This window comes from Dromaius novaehollandiae, chromosome 8 (assembly GCF_036370855.1).
Source record: "Dromaius novaehollandiae isolate bDroNov1 chromosome 8, bDroNov1.hap1, whole genome shotgun sequence".
Taxonomy (NCBI): domain Eukaryota; kingdom Metazoa; phylum Chordata; class Aves; order Casuariiformes; family Dromaiidae; genus Dromaius; species Dromaius novaehollandiae.
This window is the reverse complement of record NC_088105.1, coordinates 29,824,682-29,841,514: the sequence shown is the minus strand read 5'-3', so window position 1 is coordinate 29,841,514 and position 16,833 is coordinate 29,824,682. Positions and strand designations below refer to the sequence as shown.

Genomic DNA, 16,833 nt, shown 5'->3' with positions numbered 1-16,833 from the left:
CAGCACCTGAGTGCAAAGAGGCTCTAATTAAATACTCCTGCAAATTAGTGACTCATTTAGAAGTAAAATGATTTAATTTAAACTCTGGTGATGAATTAATGTACACCTGTTCCCCCCTTTAAGGCAAACAAATGAGTAAATAAATGGGAGGATGATGGGCTACTTGGAAAGCAGTTGAAGCCCATTACATGGAGTGGTTACTGGCAAGTCTTGTCCCATCTCCGTAGGATGCTCTGCCATCCCAACCTACAGCAGTGCTGCCTTGCTCCCTCCCTTGCTCCACAACTGCTGGGCCCTGGGAGTCTCCCCTTGCTCCTCTCCAAGGCTCAAGGGAACCACCATTTCATCCCAAAACTTCATGAGAGTAACACTTTCAACTCATCCTTCCTAGAAAGCAGAAGGGCTGGGAAATGGGAGAGAAATGAGCCAGGAAGAAAACTAAAAGCACCAAAAACTTCTGGGTTTGCTTTGCTTCACAGTGACGGGAGAGATGCTCTAAGACAGCAAGTGCAAATCTAGTAAAAGCCCAATTAGTAAAACTCCTCCTTCTCAGCATGGAATTGTAAGGAGCAATCTCTCCCCAGCAGCTTAGGTAGCCCTGCTGCTACTGCCATCAACATAAAGACAGAGCCAGACCACCGAAACGGGCTTGGGGAAGGCTAGTCTGGTAGACTCCAGAGCACTTTACAAATGCCTTGGAAACATCCCTAGGCATCAGTTTTGCTTCTTGGACATTTGCTGTCCCCCTCTCCCTCAATGCAGCTCCAAAGACCCCAGAGCAGAGTCCCCACAGCTCGGCCGGCCTCGGCAGCCGGCGAGCCTGGGGGTGGCCCTGCGCCGCTCAGCAGCCCGAGCTGCCGCCCAAGGCTGCAGCGAGGGGAAGGTGCACGGGCCGTCAGTGCTTCCCGGCCTCCCATGAAATCAGCCATACTAGCGCAGGCGTTGACCACTGTCAATCTGCACTACGTCTCCAACGAGGACGTAACGCGCTCCTGAATCAGTCGCTGGCAGCGCTTCAGCCTTATTATTCTTATTACTGGAACGTGAGCGCTGCATGCCTGCCAGACAACTTCCCGACTAGCCATTAAACCCTGAGTACACGGCTCCCCGAGTGCTATCTGGACCCCCCGGCGCAGCACCACCGTGGCTCACCTGGCCCCGGGGATCCCGGCACCTCCCTACTGCTGGCTGCTGGAGGAATGTGCCTGGGGCACAAGGCACTAGGGGCGACAGCCACAAGTTGCACATTGGGCGGTTCAGGTTGGACCTGAGCAAAAAATTCTGCCCTGGGAAGGTGGTGCAGGATCCAGCCCAGAAACGGCAGCAGCCACAAGCTAGCAGGCACTAGCCCTGGCTGGATCCAGTCTGTGCGTTTGCTAACGGGAACGGGTTGGGGACAGCAGCGCTCGGCTGGATGGATCCCACGGGCAGAGTGCAACAAACGGCACGCGCGTGCACGCTGCTTCAAATGAGCGCAGGCGCCCCTCGGCCAAGGGCAGGATCCTGCCCCACGTCAGCAGGCTGCAGCGTGGGAAGGTGGCCCACAGGAGGAGCTCCAACACCACCTCAGCACCCGCCGCTCGGCGCAGATAAATAATTAAGGGGCTCAGCCTCCCCTCTACTTATTTAATTCCATTAATCCCACACTGTAAATTCACTGTGGCTCTCACTGTACACTAAAAATGAAATACTCTCCCAGCGCGGCCAGGCCAGGAGCAGCTGCCAGGCCCTTGCCCTCTGCTCCTGCCTGCTCTGCCAAGCGTGTCGGCTTGTGCTGCGCCAGCTCCTGCCCGCCCTGCGCCAGGGAGGCCGGGGACAGAGGCAGCCCTGCCGCAGCCAGCTCCAATCCCTGCACCAGCAGCGCAGCCTCTCCCGTGCTGCCGCGGGACCCAGGGTCCCGCCAGGATCGCCAGGTCCCGCTGCCCGGCTCGGCAGCCTGCTCGCGCTGCTGCCGGGGCACCACTCGCCCCGTGCTGGCTTTGTCACACCAGCTGCTCGGCCACGCGGGCTGGCAAGCAGGTGTGAGCAATGTTATTTGTTCGCTGACCTGCGGGAATGGAGGCCAGACTGCTCCGAGAAATCCCTGCCACCCTCTCTGCGCCCTTCCTGGTGTCCGAGGAGGTGCTGACAGGTCTTGTTTTCCGTAACCTGTGTCTAGGTTACCGTGCTATTGCTGACATGACCAAGACAAGCGCCAGACTGATGGCTCTGGGCAGCTGGCTTCGCTGGTTAAAGTGCTGTTAAATATTTGCTTTCCGTCCAGGGTGCCTACCGCTCCTGGGACGCCAGCCATCTACAAACAGCCCTGCGCCCCACCGGGACGTCAGGCTGCCAGGCTGCTGCGCAAAAACACTCAAAATGCAACTCTGCCAAAGCACAACCAAACAACACACGGGCCTTGTGGGTTCATCTGTGCTACCTTCCCCTCTCCCTTTGGTGCTCCCTGCTCGGCTGTGCCGCGCGCCTGGGCAGGCAGCACCGTCGTGCCTTGAGCTCTAGAAGGAAACGGGGTCAGGGCCTCTCCCGGCTGAAGTGCTGGGTCGCCACCCAGCTCTGCATGGGTGCTGGGCTCGCGTGCTGCCGGGGGATCGCCGGGACTGCACGACCATGCAGTGACTGCAATTGCACAGGAGGGAGCTGCAGTTCCTCGCCCTGCTCCGTGCAGGAAGCACCCGCCGGCGCAGGCCGTGCTGCACGGCACCCTCCCTCCCACCTCCGCCGTTTCCGCACCCACTCTGCAAATTCCCTTACTCAGCCACCCCGCAGCTCTCCCAAACGGAGCTGTCGTCCTGCCACACCTGCACACACGAGGAGCGGGACGAGCCCGGACCCGTCTCACCGGCAGCCCTGCAAAGGGAGCTGCCGTGCTGTGTAAACCCAGTCCAGCCTTTTTCTCTCTGCTGTCTCAAATGGGAGATGACTCTACTGGTCCCCACATGCCAACAAGGACAGCCATGTCTGCTTTGGGGCCCATCCTAGTGTCAAGCGCCTTATGAGCTTGTCATGTTCAGTAATTTCAAGCCGATGAGGAGCCACATGCAGCAGAATCCAGGGGAAAAAAATTACATGCAACAATCAGCTACTTAATAGCTGCTTCAACATGAGAAGTACAACTGATTGGTGCTCTCAACCAGCCATGATATTCTAAAGAAAGAGGAATGAGAAAAGAGTGGCTTATGAAAACAGCCAAGAGAATTTATTTAATGCCCATTTTTCTGAAACAGCTCCCCAGCTCGGTATTGTGTTGCAGGCTCCAAATGGCGCAGGCCTAGTGCAAGGATGGGAGCGCACAGACAGGCGATCCTGCTGCATCCCCGCTGCACAGCAGAGGCAGAATCTGCCTGTAGCACAGCTGACAGCCTTGCTTTACATTTCAGCTGGACTCGTAACAAAAAGCCCGAGGCAGATAGATATGGCTGCATACCTTGGCGCCACACTTGCAGGACATACATGAACACACAGGTAACTGCAAGGAAAGCATATTATTCCTCTAAACATCTCCCGAGCTGCAATACAATGCTGTAGCTGGTGAAAGCTCAGCTCTTCCCTGGTCTAGACAGCAGTATGGGGAGGGACAGCAAAGCCCTTGGCATCTTTAAACAGGAGCTCGGTGCCTTCCTTAGATACACACAGCACACCCTTTGAACTAGCTGGGATTCGTCCCTTACCTTCTCAACACTGAGATCTGTTTTCCCTTTCCTGGCATATATAATCTTACCTCGTGGGTGCATGTTCTGCTCTCATCTCATAAATCAGTGCAGGTATGCTGCAGGAAGGGGAGGCCACAGGCACAAACAGATAACAATTCAGACAGAAGTGATAACGCATGCAGGGGACACTTCCCCAATTTATTCCCTCTTTAATACTAGTGGGGGGTTTATTTATAAGTCCCCTGCAGCTCAAGTGGGCCCTGCATGTAAGCACACAAAAACGTAATATCCTGCCACTGCAGCTCTAATGGCCGCAGAGGAATTTCGCCCAACTTCAAAAGTTTTCAACCTACTCATCCAGCTTGGAGAGCGGTGAGAAAGGAAACGCAGCCCTTGTGCAAGCGCCCCGGGCAAGTCAGCACCCTTCCCCTCACATTCACCCCCCGGGCAAGCTGTCCTCAGGGCAGGACAGGAATCAATGGGGTAGGGCTGGAAGCGGCGCAGTGCAGGACGGGGGTACTGCACACACGGCGCACACCCACACGCGTGAGCAAACACAGCATGCTGGCGGTGCCGACAGTGCAGCCAGGGGCTCCGCTAGAAATGAGGTGCGAGCGTGCTCAAGCAGCAGAGGGGCGTTTGCAGCTCAGGACTGCAGGGCCTGGGCAGGGGAGGACGGCGTGGGACTGCCAGCCAGGACAGCAGGATATTAGCAGAGCTATTGTGTGTTTTCTGGCAGCCGACACATTGAATTGCAGAGGCTAATGCCAGTGTAGTCTTGCAGTGTGCAAGGGGGAGAGTGGCTGGGGAGGGCAGGAAAGAAAACACGAATGTGTGCTCGCTCGCAGGGGTGGACGGCCAAGGGAGAGGAGTAGCAATGCTCTGAGCTTGAATGGGGACCCGAAGGAGCACGGGGTGCTGTGCGCAGGACCAAAATCCCTCAGCCAGCCTGCACAGAGGGCAGCCCGCGCGGAGCAAGCAGGACAAACCAAACAGCCACAACCCAGGCGGGCAGACGCAGGCTCCCATTCACTCCCAAGACCGTAACCACGGTGGGAGCACGGCGCGCTGGAGCGCAATCAGCTGCAAGGCCTTTTTTCCTGTACAAGCCATGCGTTGACTGCTTAAGGCGAGTTCCCACCGCTCTGGGCCTGGCAGGGAGAGCTGGCAGGCGCCCAGGCCTGGCTCGGGGCCTGGCCAGGCGATGCTGGTGCGGAGGAGGCATTGCTCAGCTTTCCAGCCCGCTCCGCTGGGGGTCCGAGCAAAACCCTGGCCAGCACCGCTCCACGCCGGCCCGCCCAGCACGCTCTCATGCTCACCTCGTACTCCTGGGAGAATTTCAGCCCGTCGTTGGCCTTCAGCCTGTCGATGTTGTCGGCGAGGTCGGTCACTGGGATGGGGGGGTGATCGCGCATGCCTGCCAGGGGAAACAAGGAGGGAGAGGGAGGGGGGAGGGAAACGGTTACAGCTCTGCACGCCCTGGGAAGGCTCGACAACAGCATGTGCACGGCAAACCCGAAAGGTGGGTGCAAGGTGGACATGTGTGACTACGTGAAGCGCTGGGCGGGATGGATGGGAAGTCGGCGAGATCATATGGCATGCTGCACGCACTCTCAGAGCACACGGTTCGGTGAAACAAAAAGAAAGGTGATGTGCGAATGTGCATGACCGGGTGAGCATGCTTGGACAGTACAGCAACCGGGCACACAGCAGGCCACACTGGGCAGGGGCTCAGGAAGCCCCGGCAGAAACGGGCCAAGGAGAGGCTGTCAATGTGCTTGCCAGGGCTCCCACACAGGCTGAAGTTGAACACATCGATTCTCTGGCGCTCTCTCCACCAGGGGCTGAGGCCGGTCCTCTGACTTATCCCTAACAGCTACGTTAGCCAAAAAGAAACTCCCTGAGACCTGTGCCAAAGACGTTTCTGTGGCATATGCACAGTTTTTGGACAGGTGGGCACCGTGCCCCTGTCTCCTGTGGGGGCTGCAGAAAGACAGAAAGGTCCCAGGGAGAAGTGGCTGCTCTCCAGGTTGGAGATTGCCCGACGTTCCCAGAGCTAAGGAACGGCTGTGCCCACAGCTGCATAGCTCGGCACTTCTCAGCAGCGCTTAGGAGAAAGAGATGGCTCTAGGGTCCAAACACCCCGCTCCACTGGGCTGGCTGGCATGAGCCACCATGCGTAGTGACGTGCCCAACATCAGCTCCTAGGAGAGCTGGTGGGAGCTGGGATGCAGCTCAAGCCATGGCAGAAGCCCTGCCCTGTCTAACATGGGAAGCACGGTTAGCCTGGCATGGCAGGAGCCCTGTCCTGGAGTAGGGCTCAGAGGAGGGGATCCCCCAGATCCCACACTGGGACACAGTACCGCGAGAGGGTGCACGTGAGACCAGGAAGGAGCCCTGCTGGGATCTGAGCCCTGGGATTCAGGGCTCAAATATTGTAACCCCTTTCCCTGAAGCCATGATGGTGAATTGGCAGGAACATGGCTGTGAAACATCTCATCCAAAGTCTGGCTCATCCAAAGCCCCAGGCTCGTGACTCCATCGGCTGTTCTGTGGGTTTACCAGAAACCCCATGTGGGTAATAATGATTATTAATAGGCTAAAGCTGTTGATTCACACCCAGGGAGACAGGCTGGAGCATGGCCAGGAGCTTCTCAATTGCTCAGGAGCTTGAACACTGCCACAGATGGCAGTGATGGGCCGCTGAGGTGATGGAGCAGTCCCCAGGCTGAGTATGTGCACTTTACACAGCAGTGACAAGTCATTAGGTGATAACATGGAAGTGTCACTGCACATTACACCACAGCCGCTGCACAGCAGGGCTCCTAACACCTCTGCCAAAAGCACCTGCCATCGCTGCATAAAGGCCAGACCTGATCCAAAACACACCTCGTCTTTCTACCACTTGACAGTACAGAGCTATCCACTGACTGCTTGAGAGCACAGAGACAGACAGAGCGGGAAAGATCCCTTTTCTGCCTTGTGCAGCGATCTTCCTGCTAATGATCTTCTGTTTGCCACCTCATCCACCAGGATCCCGGGGGCGGCTGAGCAGGCCCACGGAGATCTCTGCACACTTTGCTCATCGGTGCCAGGGCTCCAGAGGCTGTATTCAGGAGCAGCCTTCGCAATGCAGAGCCATTACTGATAAGCAATTAAACTGGAGAACAGTGTGGGGCCAAGGCAGAAGTGTGGGGCTGGAAGAAGGAAAAGGCTGGAACACAACTACAGTATGTGATTTCTCTGCCTACCAGTGTGGTCACTTATGAAGCACTAAGAGCCATGGACCACAGCAGAGCTGCAGACATGCATTTCTACTGAGAAATGCAAAGGCCTCCCTCCAAAATTCAGTTTTGCTCATCAAGGGAGCGTTGCAGCACCAAAGGAGCTGCAAGAGCAGAAGGGGAGGAGAGGGAGAAAGAGGCAGTCAATAACCCAATACGGTGACCCTGGAACAGCAGCCATGAACAATGCGGATCAAGAGAGAGGGGAGCTGTGCACACTACCAGGACTTCCACACGTTTTCCAACGACTCTGGCAAGAGGAGAGCAAGCTCTCTGCCAGGCTGGGAGGGCTTGGAGGTCTCAGGAATGCTGCAGGACTGGAGGCTGCAAAGTCCTTAGCTCTGCCCTGGAGGCAAAAGCATCTCTTACCTACTTCCCCCATTCCTGCGTGCACACACACAAACCCCTTGTACATACAGAAGCCAGGAGGACACGCTTTTATGGTTGTTTGAGAATGAACCTGAAGCTCACAATACAAAGAAGAGTCCTGGCACTACTGCATCAAAGACCAGCATCCCTTCTCCCGAACCCGCAGAGGTGACCCAACCTCTGTGGGAAGCTGGCCTGCCTGAGGTAGAAGGAGAGTGCAACCACCCGGTCACAGAGCACCCTTTGATTTGTCCAGTAGGGCTGTTAGCTGGCCCCCTCCTCCAGGACAGCCAAGGTTATCCACCCCCCCCCCCCGCTGGACCAGCTGCAGGCCTGTGCAACGGCGGGGCCTGGCATGCAGCTGCGCGGGAGGCAGGAGGCTGCAGAGCAGGCCAAGGGCTGCAGCAGGAGCCTCCCGGCAGCCTGGCACCCAGCTGGTTTCCCTTAGCACTGTGCTGCTGTGAACTGCTGCTGTGCTGTGCAAACAGTACCCGAGCCCGGCCTGTGTGGGGCCCACACATCATGTCAGAAAGTGAAATCACTGCCGTTCTAGACTGCTGTGAGTGAGGGTGACCTTCATGACATTGAAACAAAAATTACAGAGACGAGAGAGAAAGGGAGAAACAAAGAAAAAGCAAAAAGTGTCAAAGATAAATACAGGAGTTAAAACTAACTTGAAATATTCGGGCAACTGGGGACACTGGAACCTGCAAAGAAAAGAAACGGGGCAAGAACAGAAATCCCATTAGCCTTCAGTCATCATTGCAGAGGTTCAGAAATGGAAAGACAAAGAGATGAAGATGCAAAGGAAAGCACCATCTGCCACAGCACCGGGAGCCTCCCGCCTGCACAGCACTGGCTGCCTGGCTCTGGGGTCTGCTCTGCAGCTGGCCGCCACGCAGCGGGCTTTCAGCTCTAGCCAGCGCATTCCCCTGATGCCGACAAACAAGCGGAGATGTAGCTACGAGCAGAGGAGTGAATGAATCGTCCTTCGCTTCTGATGCCACGAGCTAATGCTGCTTGCTGCTACCCACAGCCCCTGCCTGAATGGAAGCCAGCAAAGACGTGCAGATGGCAGGTACCGGGGCAACTTGTGCTGCTTTATGGCTGGGAAGACCGTACCCAGCCCCGGCAGCCTCTGCTTAGTGCCCTAGACCCTCCGGCTTGCTTGCAGCGCATGGGCAGAGCAGAGCGCAGCAGCCTTGCTTCCTGGTGCACACGGACGCTGCCCAGGCACTGGTCCTCTCGGAGGCTTGGCAAAGCGGTACGTCAGCACTGAGAGGCTGACGGCGGGGGAAATAACCCCTCTCTGAAGTAAGAACCACAAAAATGAGGAAGCTTAATAACATTAACCTAATTAATAACGCATTAAACAAGGTTTCCCTGCTCGGCACACTCCAGCAGGGAGACCAGCTACCTAACCGTGCAGGGCTGGTGACCAGCAGCTTGCATCCATGCGACTGCGCAGCACCGCCTTGGCCGGGCGACAGGAGCAGCAGCATGGTTGCTCTGGCCCACTGGGCTGGGTGCCTTCAGTGCCTCCTCGTTAATCAGTACAAGCTCGTCAGGAGCTGCAACAGTCCTTTCTAGCCACATGATACCCGCTTCAGACCCGCAGAGCCTTGCTAGTGATGTGAGGGGGGTGGGCAGTGAGAGGGGACGAGCTGCCGCCACTTGGTGGAGAAGCATCAGCCAGCGGTGCTAACCAGCTCAGCAGCAGAGCGTCTGAGGGGACCATAGCTGTCGCTGGTGAACTGGGCTGTCTGGTTTGTCTGGTCTGCTCTGTCTCCAGAGAGCTCTGCAAACCTATCCAATTGGCTTATCCTATGACACAGGAAGGAAATGAAAATGCCCTGGACCTTCCTCCTCTCTGCCCGCAGCTCCTGAGCCTCAGCTCTAGCGAGGGGTGCCTGCACTGCAAGCACCCCAGGCGCCTGTCGGAGAGCAGTGCAGGTGCGTGCCTGACCCGTCATGCTCCTCCGCACACTGTGACCAACAGGCGTACAGCAAGGACGGCTCTTGTGTTGCTGGGCAGTGGGACATGCCACAGGCCGGTCCCAGGGCACAGGCACCCTGGAGCAGCCCCGTTCAACATCTCTCTCCTCCTCAAGGAGCTGCAGGCTGTTGCTGGTTGTGTGTGACCCCCTCAGCTAATGCTGCTCCCAGTGATCTACTTGTTCAGATGTTCCTCCAGCACGTGCTCCTCCCTTGCTCCCCACTGCATCTTCCTCCCATGCTGCAATCTCATGCTGGCTCGTTTTGTGCCCTGTTGATGTGCCCGGTGTGCTAACAACTGCCAGGCTGTCACTGCATCCCACCCAAGAGATCTGGTGCGTAGACCTGCGGAAGTCCTGCCTGGACGATGCCTCACTAGGGGTGCCCTGGCAGCTGCTCTGGCACTGACGGAGATGTGCCGGTGCAGCCCACCCCACGGCAGCCAGGGCTGAGCCAAACAGCTGCGAACGGTAACAGGAAACTCTCTTCCCACCCTCCTGCCCAGACACAACGGGTTTACATCAGAAAAAGGCCCCTTCAAAACTCTCCTTTTAGACGAAAGCTCTTAGGTGAATGAGCAGCAAGAGGAAAAGGAAGGTAGGTTACAGTCCGGGAGGAGCTGCAAGTTAGAAGAGAGCTGTAAGTGCCTCATTTACTGCTGAACTGCCCCCACCGTCACAAAAGCCTGAGCGCTCCTCCACTTCATCTAGGACTTGGGGCTCTCTGAAAGGCTCCCAACGAGCCGGGCGAGCCAGTTTCTGATTGCTACCGTGACAAGCGCTGTGCTTTCAGCGCCATCAGAGACTACGGACACAAAGCAGCAGCACGAGACCTTTCTGCGACGGTAAGTCCAGCTGCCTCCGCTGGCCAGCGAGCCGGCTACACGCCTGTGGCACCGCAGGGCAGTGCGGACACGACCAAGATGCTTGGCAGCGAGCAGCTGTGTGCAGATAGCAAGGGCCGTTACCGAACTGCTGTCCTCTGCACTGAGACCACCGCAACCAGCTGCCTCTTTCCACCGGGCCCAGCACCAACGGGGGAGTGGCGCAGGCTGCTCTCCCTACCTGCCCGGCTGAGCAGAACCGGGCAGGCTGCACGCCGAAGGTCCCAGCACTACACTGCGGGGACACCCTGGGTGCCGACGGCTCCCTGCGCCTCCCTGATCCCTCCGGGCGCAGCCCCTGCGGGCAGCACTCAGCACTGGGCCTGGCCACGGCAGCGCAGTGCCCAGCAGCAGCATGGCCCCTGAGCTTTCCCGCGCGGACGCTGCTCCCGGCTCGCACGGCAGCCGTGCCCGGCCAGGTGCCAGCCTCACTTACCAGTGCGCAGGGGAAGGGCCCGACACACACACGACACGCGAGGCTGCTGCTTCCAGGCCCCGCGTGCCTGCCCCAACAGCACCGGGGAGAAGGGTTTGCAGGGCTCGCGGACACCTGGGCAGCCTCGACCTAACCCCCGGCCGCGCCGTCTCGACTGAGAAAGCACCGAGCTGCTGTGGGAGAGGAGGGCTGCGACTCCCACTGGCAAGGGGACCTGGCAACGGGGACCTGTTGAGGGGACCGGGGTAGCTGCTCCCTACCTGGAGTCTGGTAATTGAGCCGCCGCATCTCGACCGGGTCAGAGGAGTGGGCCAGGAGCGAGTCCTTCAGGCCGATGGAGTGCTCGTCCTTGGAGGAGGGCGAGTGTGCCCTTTTCCTGGGGACAGAGGGGACAAGGCAGCCGGTGAGTCCCAGCAAGGCCCCGTGGTGGCTCGCGCGTGCCCAGACCCATCACGGCAGCCTGCGCCAGCAGCACCCCAACAGCAGGATCAGGGAGCTGTGGGGCTGGCCACGGAGGAGGCCTCCCCTGCATCCCAGACACCCAGCTCCATCACACACTGCCCAGGAGGCTGGGCAAGTCGCGTGCCCTTCGGTCCCTCCAATTTCCCATCTATGAAACAGGAAGGATCATACTGAAGTGATGACAGAGGTTTGATTAGTGAGATGCTTTGAAATGTGATATTCCATATAATATTTACTTGAGAAAAAGCAGATAGACACAAGAACTTATTTCCTCTTACTCTCTCTAGGAACTACTTCCTGCAGTGGAAGGATATAATCAAAATTTTTTTCAAGTATTAAAAATATTTAAATATAGAAAGCCATAATATAATAGTGCAAAGGCTCTTCAGGGTGTGTTTTATTGGACCATTAATACATGTCTTGAATGGTTGAAGGCACCCAAGGCGTGTATTAATGGAACAATAAAATACACTGTTGTCTCTTCATGCTATATTTATGCCTACAGCAATGCCACCACCTCAGGCTCTTGCTGGAAATTCACAGGCAAGGCAGGGACAGATCCAATCAAAAAGTGGACAAGAGAATATTAAGGAAAATCTAATACTGCAAGAAGGGTTTCTAGTGATTCTCTAAGTCCCACTTCTTGCTCTACATTACAAATGGGCTACATTTTCCCATGTAGTTCAATGGGGGTGCTCGGCAGGAGCAGAAGAGGGGGTGCAGTTGCTATCTTTTGCAGGAGGTGATTCCAGAACCGTCTTGGAAGGAGCAGAGCAGGGGCACCCTCCTCCTTGAGCCTGCGCTGATCCCGATGCTTTGCCAGGGTGCTGGGTACGCGGCAATACCCAGAGACTCTGTCTCTGGGCTATAGCCCCAAATGGGTTTTGCCTGGTGGTGAACCCCACTGTTGACCTGACATTTTCTGTAAGAAAGGGAGCTGTGTCTCTGCTAGTTTGCACAAATTCTCATGTGTTTACCATCCTGCAAATCACAACAGTCAATCTCTGCTTTCTGCTCTGTCGTGAGGCACTTCAAAGCATCCTGAAGAGTTCCTATGTTCTGCACAGAAGCAGCCACGTCTCAGGACCATCGGTGACCCTGAGCCACACACAATCAGAAACACTCTGCACGGGCACAGGGCTTTACCGCTACCACAGGCAGCTGTGCACACTGTTGCTGGCACTGATGCTAAGAAATTAAGTGAAATTTAGTGCACAAATCACAGCGAGGGAAACCTGTGTTCCTTCTGAGGCTCAGACTGCGAGCAAGCTCTGTCTACAGCCCGTGGAGTATCAAACACTGGTCAATGGGGAGGACCAACTTGCGAGTCTTATGCTACTCTGAGTCATCTAACTGTCTCAGAAGCCTTCTAGCTGCCTGGACTGAGACAAAAGAGCTCAAGGACTCAGAGCACGGTTAGAAAGAAAGAAAAATAAATGACAAACAAACAAAGCACTGTTCCTCCCCTCAGGAGCGTGGCAGGATGTGCCAGGTGCTACTGTGTGCCAGTCCCTCAGCCCTGGAGCAAGGTGGTCTGAGCTTTGCCAGGGAAGGGGCACAGCAGATAATTAATGTTTGTCTCTGTCATTAGCCTCGTCAGGGTCACTGTTAAACAAACCCAGACCCTCCTGATCCCAAACTATTACTGCTCTTCAAGACCAATTCATTCCCGTTGTAGATGTGATGCTATGAATATGCTGCACAATTATCTTTGGAAGAAAATCCCTCCAAAGAGAAGCTGGGCAGCAAAAAGGTGTAGGATAACAGCGTCACTCTGAGCATGCAGGCGGTGCTGGAAGTATTGAGCGGATATGCTGCTGCTGCATGGGCGAGGAGGCAGCAGGGACATAAAAGTCAGGTGCCAAGCACAGTGGGCTGGTGCTGCTTCCTCGTGCTCAATCCACACACGTCTGTGACAAAGCAAAGCTAAGCCAAGCTGGGCACAGTATCCAAGGGACCCAGGTACAGACAGACTGGGGAAGATGGAGATGAGGCCATTTTCTCTCCTCAGAGCCAAGCAAACACCGTGTTTCTTAAAATTGCCTGGTATTCCCTTAAAACTTCCTTACTACAGACTGATGGCACCCCCATTCTTGACTAAGCAGCTCACAGCCTGAAGTGACTGAGAATACAAAGAAACACCTGTAACTCCTGGTGCTTTCATTTCCGGATTTTTAATTTAATTGCAAAAACAATCTGGAATGTCTTTATGTTGGAACTGTCTCCTCGAGAGCTGTGAGAGCCTGACAATTAATAGGAGGCTGAGGCCTTTGAGGAAACAAAGTCTTTCTAAACCCCCAGTGCTGGCGTGCCCCACACCCTCAAAAACAAAGATGCCCCTTGCTAGCTTGAGCCTTGATTTTTAAAAAGGGAAACAGACTTGTAATTTTAGCAAAACAAGAAGATAAAACGGATTCCTACCTTTCTTGTTTGCTAGATCCAGAGAAGAGCAGAAACAGAAGAAAGGAGACGATCACTGACATAGAAAGGCACTGACTGCACATGCACAGCAGAGCTCCATTTAATCAGGCAACAAAGCCAGCTCCCTTCCCCGAGCTACAAATACATATGTAAATAGAGAGTCCAGGAGGAGCAGAACCTCAGAGCTGAGCTGATAGAGAATATGACCTACTGTAATTGAACGGGCTACAAGAACACATACAAATGCAACCTGTGGCTCGTTGTGAAGACTAACAACAGTTTCACACTACAGTTACAGCTCTAATAGGACTGCTCCCTTAAGCCTAAGTGGATGGTTGCTTCAGCAGGGAGCACAGAGCGCAAATGGCCTGCCCCGCTGTGGTCCTGACTCAGTAGCCAGGACCAAGAGGTCTCAAGAGGAGAGCTCCTACTCGGATTTCAGCCCATCATGCCCCAATCTCACCACCAAGACCATGTTCCCCCAGTCAAAATCCTTAGCGGTGGGAGCACCTGCCAGAGATAGAGCAGGAGATTTCAGCAGGGAACTGATACTGCAGACTTCCCTGGGGCTGCAAATGCAAACTGTGAGACCAGAGAGCAGTCAGACTGCCTTTAGGGACAAAGCAGCTCTCCTCCGTCCAACTGCTCAGCTAGTTTCCAGAATTCACAGCAACTCTGTATCCTGGGGCTGACATTGTCTTCTGCACATCCACCCCTTCCTCTGTCTTTATAAAGCAGTCTTCTGCCATGCCAGATAGAGACCTTCTTCCTCCCCAGAACCACCAAGGACCATCTACCACAGCACTCCACATCCAAAGGCTGGAAGGAGCGTGTTGAAGGTGCTACCACCTGTAGTGCTCATGCACTGGAGCTCTCACTGTAGCACCCTGGACTGAATCTCACCTTTTGAAGAGGAGTATAGCAATGACAATGATGATGATTAGTATCACAGCCAGGACGGGTCCCATCACCCATAGCATCTCCGGCTCATCCTGCTGCTTTGCAGAAGCCACTTCCATCACAATCTCATCTGAGTAGGGGCTGGCTGCATACCTCTTCTGAAGGGCACAAGCAGGAGAAGGGAGAGAGAAAAACAAATGTCCATTAGGCTAAAGTACCAGCCACATCCCTGAACGGCAGAGGTTTCCCCTTGCCTCTGGCTAGCGGGGAATGATCATGCTTCTCAAACCCAGGCAGCACACCAAGGGATCTGCTCTCCTTCGGCAGCAGCAAAGGTCACTCTGTGGAAATGGTCTCTTCCGCTGCGAAACATTCCCACTGACAGCAACTTTCTGGCTTGCAGAGCTGGCCTCAGGGTGCCAAAATGGAGCAGCCCTGCTAAGGGCCACTTGCCAAACCTGGATTTACTTGGAGCCAAATCACAAGCTTTTGAATCCCAACCAATTGCACAGTGGGGTTGGCTGATGATTCCTCTGTGGTGTGTAATACCTGCTGTGCCGATATCAACACGTCTCTCCAGGACAAGGCTATATTAGGAAAACCCCTGCCGGGCTAGGCGGTTTTCTTAGAGGACCAAAATGACAGGAACGTTTTCTTCCTCATGTCTCAGCCCTGATACACAGACCTTGGAAAGTGGCTCATGCTCACGGATTCCTTTCCAGAGACTTCTGCAATCTGGCAGCAGTGATTTATAACCTGAAGGGACAGCTTTCTAGCCCCACCAGTAAGACAGGATTAGCAGAGACCCAAACCCTTCCTGCAGAAAATGACATTGCACCTGCCTTGTTACGCTGCTGTTGCTAAGGCTTCTGTAGCTGTGCTGTCCCTTCACAACTCAGCCTTGCTGGGTCAGAAGGGTTAAATACTGCAAAAAGAAATCCCTTCCCCCTATTAGAGAGGGCCAGAGCTGTATCAGTTCAGTGCCTGTGGCTTTTCGAGCAACACCTGCTGCCCTGCATTAGGGAACCAGAAACACTCTGCTCTTGCTGTAGAAAGTTTTGCTCACTGCAGAGAGCTGCCTGTGGGTCTATAAATCGTCTGCTTTAAGGTTGGAGTTTAAACACACACTTTGTGTCTGTGTGCACGTGACAGGAAGAAAGGGAAAAATCAAGCATGCTGGTGTCCCACAAATGCACATCTTGATCTTCTCCCACAGGTGCCCTTGATCCCAGCCAGCCTGGTTTCAAACATGCGTGGAGTACAGAGAGTGCTCTTATCTGCGACATCCTTCTGGCAGCAGGCACAGGTGCAGCATCCTGGCTGCTCACCTCGGATTTATCAGCGGTCCAAGATGCCACTGGCCAGGGGGTGTTGCTACTTTGGAAGGCCTGGGGCTCCTCTTTGTACGGCCAAGTGGTTGGCCATACATATGGACCAGAGAGGAGGGCACAAAGGCTTTGCCCATGACTGCCCAGAAGGGTCCAGCTGCATTTGGGAGGGAGGAAGGACCATGCTGATCTGTGCAGCAAGCTAACATGTATTCACCAAGCTTTCAGCAAGGGGCCAAGATTCGTATTTTTGCAAATGTACTCTGGAAATGCCTCCTTCCAAGACAAGGCAGAAGCACAAGAGATCAGAAGGACTGTTACCTCGATGGCATTTCCAGGGGCGAACTGTGAGCTGCCAGGTGCCCCTGCCTGGCATTTCCTTCTGCCTATGAAAAATGGCTTTGTTACGCTTGCTTGCTGACACTAGAGAGACAACAAGAAATTTAAGAGGAGTTGAGTGGAGGAGATGGTGCGCAGCTCTGGACAGATTGCCTCATGCTTTAAATGAAAGTGGTGTGATGCCTCGGGGAATGCAGAGAGCTCGAAGCTAGCAGCAGGGCATGATAATTTTGCTCACGGGTGGCTCAATGGAGGGCTGTGGTGGGTCTGTGTTAGGGAGGGGCTGATGTTAGCCTGGGATCATTTAGTCGAGGTCACCTCTTCTAGACAGGGAACGCCAAGGTAGCACATCCCGAGGCCTCTGCCTTGCCTTGTTGTTAATCTGTGACTCTCCTCCCCTCATCAGTGTGCACACCTTGCCACAGGAGCACTCAAGCTGAATGAGTAATGAAGAGCGTGACCAGCCCTAATGAGCCATTACAAGCAAATGAGGCTGAGGAAGGAAACTGCAGCTTGGAGGCTGAGCAAAGGGACCTGTGCATCTCTATTATTTCCATTATTTACACACCAGCTGCTGTTGCTGCCACCACCACTTCTGCCCTCCTGGTTTACAGCTGGACACTGATGCACAAGTCTCGCTGTGCTGCTCCCTGCTTATTGCATCAGCTATTGCCTTCCTCCTCACGTGTCCAGGCCCCGCACGCTCGGTGATACGCTGCTGACAAAGGCATGGCCCATTTCCCTCCAGCAAGGAGAGGCACAGGAG

At 55.1% G+C, this 16,833-nt stretch overlaps 1 protein-coding gene across 5 annotated transcripts in view; it reads right to left on the bottom strand.

The window, feature by feature from the left end:
* PTPRF (protein tyrosine phosphatase receptor type F) overlaps window positions 1-16,833 on the bottom strand; it is a 394,663-nt gene that overhangs the window by 22,969 nt on the left and 354,861 nt on the right. For all 5 annotated transcript variants that reach the window (XM_064516086.1, XM_064516084.1, XM_064516088.1 and 2 more), the window contains 3 exons: window positions 14,404-14,558; window positions 10,878-10,993; window positions 4,970-5,067 (listed from right to left, as the gene is read on the bottom strand). In XM_064516086.1, the coding sequence (XP_064372156.1) occupies window positions 4,970-5,067; window positions 10,878-10,993; window positions 14,404-14,558 (369 nt within the window). The remainder of the gene's footprint in view (window positions 1-4,969; window positions 5,068-10,877; window positions 10,994-14,403; window positions 14,559-16,833) is intronic.